General features: G+C 42.2%; 1 protein-coding gene across 1 annotated transcript; it reads right to left on the bottom strand.

The window, feature by feature from the left end:
* Positions 1-3,073: 3,073 nt before the first annotated feature.
* LOC133617391 (uncharacterized) lies at positions 3,074-9,850 on the bottom strand. The gene is made up of 4 exons (XM_061977330.1): positions 8,846-9,850; positions 8,436-8,771; positions 6,971-7,306; positions 3,074-3,223 (listed from the first exon to the last, which is right to left on the bottom strand). Exons 1-4 carry the CDS (start codon positions 8,883-8,885, stop codon positions 3,141-3,143), a joined length of 795 nt encoding a protein of 264 aa, XP_061833314.1. The 5' UTR covers positions 8,886-9,850; the 3' UTR covers positions 3,074-3,140.
* Positions 9,851-10,061: the final 211 nt, after the last annotated feature.

The raw sequence follows: 10,061 nt of genomic DNA, 5'->3' as shown, positions 1-10,061 counted from the left end.
TTTCAACCCCCCCCCCACCCCACCCACCATGGTTACCTTTTAATAACACAAGTTTTGTCTTGGCTTCGGTGTCTTCAATTTACACCTCATTTAGTTTATACACTTTTATATTGCGTTCTCCTACAATCCCTAGACTCAGAGTCACCTGGGAACGTAACATAAATTGGGGGCTCATCCGGGATTTAGCCTTAGATGGAGTTTACCATCCTCTTTGGGCTGCATTCCCAAGCAACCCGACTCCGAGAAGACTGAGCCCCGGTGTACTGGAGGCCGACACCGGCCTGACACCATCCATGGGCAAAGCCTTCTTTACGCCACGTCCCTCGCTCAAACCGCCGGGCAAAGATCCAGCGCTGGGCTGGAATGTAATAACATAAGCAACTTTTAACATGTGTACATTAAGAAAAATGTGCCATTCTTGTGCGCTCTATTGTTGTTCCAAGCACTCCTTGCAGTCTGGATTGTATCAATAACATTACACTTAAACATAATGTATATTGAAGCTTTTTTTCTGATCAAATTAATCGATTAATTGTTGGTGTTTATTTAGCCAAATAACACAGATAGAATCAGAATGCAGTAAATCATGATGAATAACCTAAAGAGATAATAAATATCTTGAGATATTTTAATATATTTTTGATTAGAGTTGTCAGAATAATTGTATCTAAGTTATCACAAAACTTTGTGTTACATTGAGTTCAGCTCGCCCGGCGAGCAGACCAAAAGCTGTCTTTGATCCTACCAAGCAAAAGGCTTGTAAAACTCCACTGTGTATGATGGGAAGCGACATGAAGGCGTCGGTTTCTTTCTTCTATTGTAATCCACAGGAAGATTTTGTCTTGACCCGAGATCTACAAAGTGGAGAGGAAGACGACCTTTTCTTTGTACCGACCTTTTCTTTGAACTGTTTTACGACCTTTTCTTTGAACTGTTTTGTAACAAAAGGCGATGGCTGTTTACGAGCCCCCCTCCCTTAGAAACAGCTGTTGCCATGTAATCAGGGAAAGTCCAAATAAAAGAGGAGGCGTACAATCTTTCGTCAGAGTGTGGGACGACACTGTGCAAGGGTATAGTGTCTACGCGTTTCTCCTCAATTGAGCTAAATTGAATTATTTCTGTTTAATTCCTTGCTTCTTGTCTTGTTGAATAGATGTCATCAGTGTTTGAACCTGACAAGAGTCATAAGAATAACATTTCTGCAGATACATGTCACCATCAACTGAACAGGTATTGAAAAGGGGATTTTTGTTTTTAACATTGTGGTCTACATAACATGTAATGGTGGTGCTTTTGGTAAAAAAATGTTGCATAGATTATGTTTTACAGACCATCTTCAAGCCGCTTTCTGACCGTCTCTTCAGGATGGTCGGTCTTATTTACGTGTCTCCTCCCTGTCAGCCATGTTGTAGTTTTTAGCGCCTCCATATGGAGTTTACTGACATAACTATACTCTGAATTTGTGTTAGAAGTGAGAACATCGGTGGACGCATGTGCATGTACGAGCCAGTGTGCCCCACAACAAGAGGATAGGGAAAGTAAAGGAACTTACTGACTTCAACTTTGGACTACAACTCACGAAAGCTCAAAGCACTTACTAATGTCTCAAATTCCAAACCGCTCAAGGCAAGATTGTTTTATAAACATCTCTGCCATGCCTCCATGGTTTGATTTCAAATTTTTGGGACTTATGAAGATGCCAAATACACAAAAACAGAACAAACAGGTATGAAATGTGGTTTTGGATAATAGGACCCCTTAAAGACAAATGAATGGTTTACTATCTTCATACAGTAGTGGTGTTTGGTAATGGTTTAGTAAACATGGTTGTCAAAGTTACATTGAAGTGCTTCACATGTTTACACTTGCACAACTCAACACGTCCAAAACAAAGAAGAAGAAGCAGAGTTTATTTAATCCTACGTCTTCTCCGTGTCTTAGCATTTTTGGCAAGCACAGCCGAATCTACTGTTTCATGAATTACATTTTTAAAGGATCAGAATCCAAAATACTTTAATAATCCCAGAGGGGGAATTAAGATTTTCAGATTAATCCCATTCAAGAGCAGACCAACATTACAGGGAGACGGAACAGGATCGCTGACGGGTCGGCCAACTTCCGGTGAGAAAAAAAAATATTCAGTCCAAGTCTGGGCCCCCTGGAGAGGGGGTCTAGACTGAGGCCAAGGAAAAACAAAAACTCATAGCCTTAGCACACATGAACATGTGTGAAAGAGGGAATGAACACAAATGACATTAAAAGAGCAGAGTTGATGAAACCCGCCACTTCTACACACAGCCACAAAAGGACAACAACAACAACAACAACAAAAACATATACACTGTGGTGGCCTCTGCGGTGTTCCACACCATCGTCTGCTGGGGTGGGGTGATCATGGCCAGAGACAGGAGCAGACCCAACAAAGCAACCAAGAGAGCCGACTCCACCCTCGGCTGCCCACCAACTCTTGGCCAGTGTCCAGTCCGCATGGATGAGCAAAGATACGTCCAAGGAGACCGAGGTGTCCGATACCTGCTCATTCAGCCAAGACACTGTGAAGCTTGTCCGTCCCAGTGTCCAGTCCGCATTGATGAGCTAAGATACGTCCAAGGAGACCGAGGTGTCCGATACCTGCTCATTCAGTCAAGACACTGTGAAGCTTGTCCGTCCCAGTGTCCAGTCCGCATGGATGAGCTAAGATACGTCCAAGGAGACCGAGGTGTCCGATACCTGCTCATTCAGCCAAGACACTGTGAAGCTTGTCCGTCCCAGCTCCGCAGCCCTGTCTCTTCATCCGCATCTCCTCCAGTCTCTCCAAACTGACTCTGGTGTGGCAGAGACCCAGCAGCTGGTCTCTATGGCCAAAAGGCTCCCTGGGAGGCAGATCCAGAAGTTCACAAAAAAGCACCGCAGTAGTCACGAAAGTCCCAAAGGGTCCCGAACCAAAAGGCAAAAAAAACCCACATGAAAACAAGAGGGAAACATCAGGAACACAAAAGGATGAGCTCCTGCCACCAGCAGCCACTACAGCAGCGCCACCTTGGAAAAAAAAAAAGCAAACATACCTACCGTTCCTTTACAAAATGATGTGTATGAAATTATTTAAAAAAATACTACTGTTGGTAAAAATAAAATCCAAGTTAAGCAACTAAAACAGTGACCACAACAGCGAAGGAGGCCAGCAGAGCACTCAGCAAAACGGCAGCTGCTTTCACGTCTTGTTCTGCAACACAAGAAGAGTGCATCTTAGGACTGCAATACAACGTTACAAAATAAAGTAACCAGTTGGATTCAGCGCGCCTTGCTTGCCCCTTGGAGTCCACGGGACAAAACCATTCACACTCTGAAGTTATTATTGCAAAAGCCAAATTCTAACTTCAGATTAATACCAAGAGAGCAAAGCAGTTTGATGACGGCAGCGAGTCGGACCGCAACAGGAAGTAGCAAGAACACAGCGAGAGGAAAGGGTTCAACTTTCTGCCCTTCTTTGTTGCGTCTTCAAACCAAATGAAATTTGAACATCGTGCAGGTGTTGACGAATTGAAGTCGGACGAAGTGAACATGTGAGTAAAGTAGGAGGAAGACGCAGAGCTTAATAAAGCCTAGCCCTTCTCGCTGTCTCATGCAGTTACTGCTAGTTTGTTCACTTCCTGTGTTTAACATGCTCGTCTTCTGATAGAGAGAGAAAAGAACAGAGTCGCTTGTTTTATTTTTGTTTTAAAGTGCAATGACAATAAAGCTATCGTAATCTAGTTCTACTTCCTCCTCATGCTTTGTCAACACCTCCACCATCAACCTGAGAACCAACGTCCTGTGTGGTGGACCTTTGTGTACTGCATACTGCATACCCCAAATAGTGCGAGTCTGACAAAAGACCAAAAACAAATGTCCACTGCAGAGGACGCTATGTTATACTTGCATTGTTTTACTCCACATATTGACATGCTCTATTTTTTTTGTGTTGTTCAGGTATGTAAATGTTTTTTTTTGTATTTCTGAGATTTATCCATCTATCTTCAACCGCTTATCCCATACTTGCCAACCTTGAGACCTTCAAATTGGGAAGATTTGGGGGAGGCGGGGGGCGGGGTTAAGGGGGGAGGAGTATATTTAAAGCTAGAATTCACTGAAATTCAATATATATATATATATATATATATGAATTAAATAAATACTTGGCTTTCAGTGAATTCTAGCTATATATATATATATATATATATGTATAATTAAAATAAATACTTGAATTTCAGTGTTTATTTATTTACACATATACACACACATAACACTCCTCTCTACTCATTGTTGTATTTGAAAGTGCAATGCTCTGTAGCCAGTAGCACAGCCTTTGAAGGAGCATAGGTATGGGCAGTGTATTATTCTGGGTTGGAGTCAATTACCAGGCGAGGTGATGAAGTTACGTCTCTTTACTTCATACTTCAGAACCGACTCCCACACTTGCCGTCAGGGTGCGCAATACAACGTAAACCGTTGGCCAACCAAAAAGTAACCACAGAACGCTCTACGGTATAGTGTTCTGTGGACGTGGACGCGGGCGTGACGACAGGCTGTCCTCACTCAGGTCCGCATGGACCTGGAGGGGGCGTGCCTTAAGTCCGACTGGAAATCAGGAGAAATTCAGGAGAATGGTTGTCCCGGGAGATTTTCGGGAGAGGCACTGAAATTCGTGAGTCTCCCGGAAAATTCGGGAGGGTTGGCAAGTATGGCTTATCCGGAATTGGGTCGTGGGGACAACAGACTTCCCTCTCCAGAGCAACATTAGCAACTTCCTCCTGGGGAATCCCGAAGCGTTACCGGGCCAGAGAGGAGATGTAATCCCCCCATCTGGTCTTTGGCCTGCCGCTGGGTCTCCTCCCAGTGGGACGTGCAACGAGGACCTCCCTAGGGAGACGCTCGTGAGGCATCCGCACGAGATGCCCGAACCAACGAAGCTGGTTCTTTTCCAAGCGAAGGAGCAGCGGCTCTACTCCGAGTCTCTCTCGGGTGACTGAACTTCTCACCCTATCTCTAAGGGAGATGCGCCACCCTTCTGAGGAAACTAATTTTGGCCGCTTGTATCCTCGATCTTATTCTTTCGGTCATGAGCCACACTTTATGACCATAGGTGATAGTAGGAATGTAGATAGCTCGGTAGACCGAGAGCTTTGCCTTCTGGCTCAGCTCTCACAGTGCGGCAGAGAGACTGCAATACTGCCCCAGCTGCTCCGATTCGCCAGCTGATTTCCTTCTCCATCTTTCCCTCACTCGTGAACAAGACCCCGAGATACTTAAACTCCTCCACCTGGGACAGAGTCTCGTTCTCTACCTGGACTGTACAAACCATCGGTTTCCTGCTGAGAACCATGGCCTCAGATTTGAAGGTGCTGATCCTCTGATTTCTGAGATTTAGTTTTTTTTAAAAGGGACAGTACATTTGAATGAACGTGTGACACGTAAATATGTGAGATTATAGCCATTGGTTGATTTCCATCTCCAAGTTGATGTTAAAATGAAGACAAACACTTTCGAAACAAATACACCGATTCGCAATATTAAAAATGTTAAAATTCCAAGATTTAGTGGCAAAGGATGCTGCTGTATTGATTGATTGATTTATTAGTAGATTGCACAGTGAAGTACATATTCCGTACAATTGACCACTAAATGGTAACACCCGAATACGTTTTTCAACTTGACCGTGGTAAGACACTCACTGTCACAGACTTACCTTTTGCATTCCACAAATACATAAAACAATTGATAAAATACATAATTTGTAGTATACACTTTCTTTTATACCAGTAGTACTTTCATTTATACAGTTTTGTTTTTTAAGCAACCAATCAAACAAGGCCTTCTCTTTTCATCTTTGCAACAGGTTGTTTAAAAATGTCGAAAAGGTAAATCCAAACAGTTAATCCAAATGTTAAATGTAAGTCTTGAATTTTATTATAAAGGTTAAATCCAAAAGTGAAATCTAAGTGTTAAATAGAAATGTTAACTATACAAATAAATGTTCAAACCAAGCAATAGGTCTGTGTCCATTCCGGTCATTCTAGTTCCAATTCTGAAACGCAAATCAAAAAATAAAATTAGGGCCGTTTTCCGATTTTTATTATATATGGCAGATTTTAAAACAAAAAAAAAAATCAAATATTTCCATAAAATGGGATTTTGTGCTGTTTTCTTTCTATGGATTTGAATTTTTCAAGATAAGCAGAAAAATCGTTAAAAAAAAAAAGTTCATCCAAAATGCAAACATGTGTGGTTATCTGTGTGATGACAAATTGAACTGGAAGCGGTATTTTAGCTTTTCCTTTGCGTTTAGCATGTTTTTAGCAACATCTTTGTTCAGCAGGAGTCCTATTATCGTTTTAAAAAAGTGTCATTAAATAGTTGTCCAACTTTTTTTTCAGAAATGAAAGTACAAAAAATGGCCCGAAATTTGTTTTTTGATTTGCATTTAAGAATTGGAAATAGAATGAACGGAAGGTACACGGACCACAATAAATATAAGTGTTTAATATAAATATAAACATGAATAAATGTTAAATGCAAATGCTAATCTAAATGTTAAATCTCGAGGTGAAATCTAAATGATAAAATCCAGATCTCAATGATAAATCCAAACATTAAATATAAATATGAAATCTAACTGTTAAATCTACATCAAAATGTTATTACATTGAAATGTTAAAGGCCCCACTTAAGAACTTTCAGTTTTGCTTGATTTTGGCGGCGCCACTGGACCAAAGCGGGTGTTTTGGCTGAAGGAAGACCACATTTTCCACGGGGGCAAGCGCATAGCTTCGTAAATCGTCATAAACGTACATACAAACTGACACGATAATACCACAATGATTCAGTATGACTGATCAGTTTGAGAATCACTGGTCTAAACCTATGTATTAACCTTCAAAAAAGGCCAACAATTGATTAAAATAAATAACATGAGTAAATGTTTAATACATACGTGTGTCCACATGAGTTCCTTGTCCGAACAGGATCTGTCCACACGTGACTACGGCACAGTAGTATGTTCCGGTGTCAGAGGAGTTGAGTACAGTCAGAGAGAGGTGATAGACGCAGCTTCTTGGGTTTTGTTCATCATCACTGTCGGAGTAAATGATGTGTGGATCAGACTCTCCCGATCCTGACTTCAACCAGTAGACGCTGCTTTGGTTCGGACATTGGCGGAAATATTCTTTGCTCTCAGCGAGGACGGAACACTGGATGGTCACAGACTCGCCCCCTTTGACCGACTTGCTTTGCGGAATTTGTCTCACCTGGAAGGACTTGCGTCTGGGGTCTGTGTGAGTCACAAAGAGGCATTAACATGTTTGATTCAGAAGCCCTTTTATCGATAAACAGTCCACATACAGTCGTAGACAAAAGTTTACATAAGTGAAGTGAAGTGAAGTGAATTACATTTATATAGCGCTTTTTCTCAAGTGACTCAAAGCGCTTTACATAGTGAAACCCAATATCTAAGTTACATTTAAACCAGTGTGGGTGGCACTGGGAGCAGGTGGGTAAAGTGTCTTGCCCAAGGACACAACGGCAGTGACGAGGATGGCGGAAGCGGAGATCGAACCGGCAACCCTCAAGTTGCTGGCACGGCCGCTCTACCAACCGAGCTATACCGCCCAAACACTTGTAAAGAACATAATGTCATAGCTGTCTTGAGTTTCCAATCATTTCTACAACTCTTATTTTTTGTGGTAGAGTGATTGGAGCCATACTTGCCAACCCTCCCGAATTTTCCGGGAGACACCCGAATTTCAGTGCCTCTCCCGAAAATCTCCCGGGACAACCATTCTCCCGAATTTCTCCCGATTTCCACTCAGACAACAATATTGGGGGCGACTGCCTTTAGCGTCCTCTCACCTGAAAAGGAGACTATTATACATGTCTCAGTTATCCATAGGTTTATCTATAACCCATAACACGGTGGCCGAATGGATATAGTCACTCATGAACGGTCAGAAAAGCACAAGGCGGCGGCAACGCAGTATTATGGGCCACCTTGCAAGCAACATCCCGTTCTCATTTGCGGATGTTTTCAACAAATCCGTGAAGGATGTGATCCCGGATTCAGAGATCGCTCGCCAGTACTCAAATGGTAGAACAAAGGCTACTCAAATAGTGAAAGGTAAGTGTTATTTTTTTTAAGTAAACAGCAAGTACAGTACAGTTAGTAGAACAACTGTGTTTCCATTACTCTGTACTGTACTGTACTATATATATATATATATATATATATTAAAGAAATACTTTAATTTCAGGGAATTCTAGCTATAAATATACTCCTCCCCCCCAACAAATATGTGCTCCAATCACTCTATCACAAACAAATAAGAGTTGTAGAAATGATTGGAAAACTCAAGACAGCCATGACAATATGTTCTTTACAAGTATATATTGTACTGTATATTCACCTTTCACCACCAGATGCGTGCCACCGGTGAACACCATGTTGTATGAGCTCCCAGCTTGGCAGGTGTACATCGCTTCATCGTCTTTGCGTACGTTTGTGATGTTTAAAACGTACATGTCATCCGTACGCGCGCTCACAAATCTTCCGTCCTTGAACGGTCCTCGAAGGGACATTTCCCCGAAATACCCCTCCACAATGGTTTGGACCATTGAGCCGAATTTCATCTTGTACCAGTAAAATATGTCACCTCTATCGTCGTAGCGCGGGCATGCCAAAGTGACGTTAACGCCAACTTCCACCAGGCTCAGTGTTATCGGAACGTAGGATTGACTCAGAACTGAAGAAAAAGACAGAAGAAGAGTAAATATGCAGAAAAAGTGGAAAATACAAAACGGAGGTGCCTAAACTCACCCAAAGCACCGAGAAGCACAAGTGCAGTCAGCTCCGCCATCGTTGTGATCGTCTTTCCACTAAGTCTCGAGGAGGTTTGCAAGTCAGAAACAATGGTGTTAGGCTGAAATGCGAAAAATGTATTTCCGCTGCATTTTTTTTTCAAACTACTGACCCATTTTTACCAAGCGTATGTGACTAGACGCTCACTTGTGAGTCTAAAACAGGGGTGTCAAACTCAAATACAGAGTGGGCCAAAATTTAAAACTGAACAAAGCCGCGGGCCAAGGTTGAACAAATTAACCTTTTAACAGCGACCCAAACAAGTTTTGCATTGAATATTGAACAAGCAAGGCTTATATAACTTTATAGTGACATGCAAAATCCAGTTTCAAATAATAACAATAATAATAATTAAAAAATATCAATGGCATATCAAATACAATTTAAATAAAAATGGAATGCCTCTTTTCTATTTGCAGCCTTCTGAGGTAAATATCAACATTAACTTTTTCCACAGGCTAATAAATTTGAAAATAAAATAACAATGCGCTCAGTTTGCAACACACTGATCTAATCTGATGTGCCCAAGCCAGATACCTGCCATCTTTTCTTGGATACTAGTTCATTAATGTCGGGGCTCAGGCTTTGAGCTGAGGCAACCTTCATTATCGAACAAAGGTGTTCATCAGTCATTATATCTCGTAGTCTACCCGGACCACAGTCTTGGGGGCGTGCCTTAAAGGCATTGCCTTTAACGTCCTCTACGTGCTGTCGTCACGTCCGCTTTTCATCCATTCTAAAAACGTGCCGGCCCAGTCACAAGATATGTGCGGCTTCTGTACGCACACACACGTGAATGCAAACGCACACTTGATCAACAGCGATAAACGTTACACTGAGGGTGGCCGTATAAACAACTTTAACACTGTTAGAAATATACGCCACACTGTGAACATCCGCACCGTGACACAACATAAACACAACAGAACAAACAAATACCCAGAACCCTTTGCAGTACTAACTCTTCCGGGACGCTACAAAATACACCCCCGCTACCACCAAACCCTGCCCAGACACCCCCCACCCCCATACACCTTGTAGCGTCCCAGAAAAGTTAGTGCTGCAAAGGACTCCAGAACTCTGCAGCGCGGATAATCACCAGAACCCCTTCAATCCAGTACATCACCCCTGTTCTGCAGCAACTCCACTGGCTACCCATCAAACATCGTATCCA

The sequence above is a fragment of the Nerophis lumbriciformis genome, linkage group LG16 (assembly GCF_033978685.3).
Source record: "Nerophis lumbriciformis linkage group LG16, RoL_Nlum_v2.1, whole genome shotgun sequence".
Classification (NCBI taxonomy): domain Eukaryota; kingdom Metazoa; phylum Chordata; class Actinopteri; order Syngnathiformes; family Syngnathidae; genus Nerophis; species Nerophis lumbriciformis.
The sequence above is the reverse complement of the archived record's forward strand: the minus strand, read 5'-3'. Positions and strand labels throughout refer to the sequence as shown.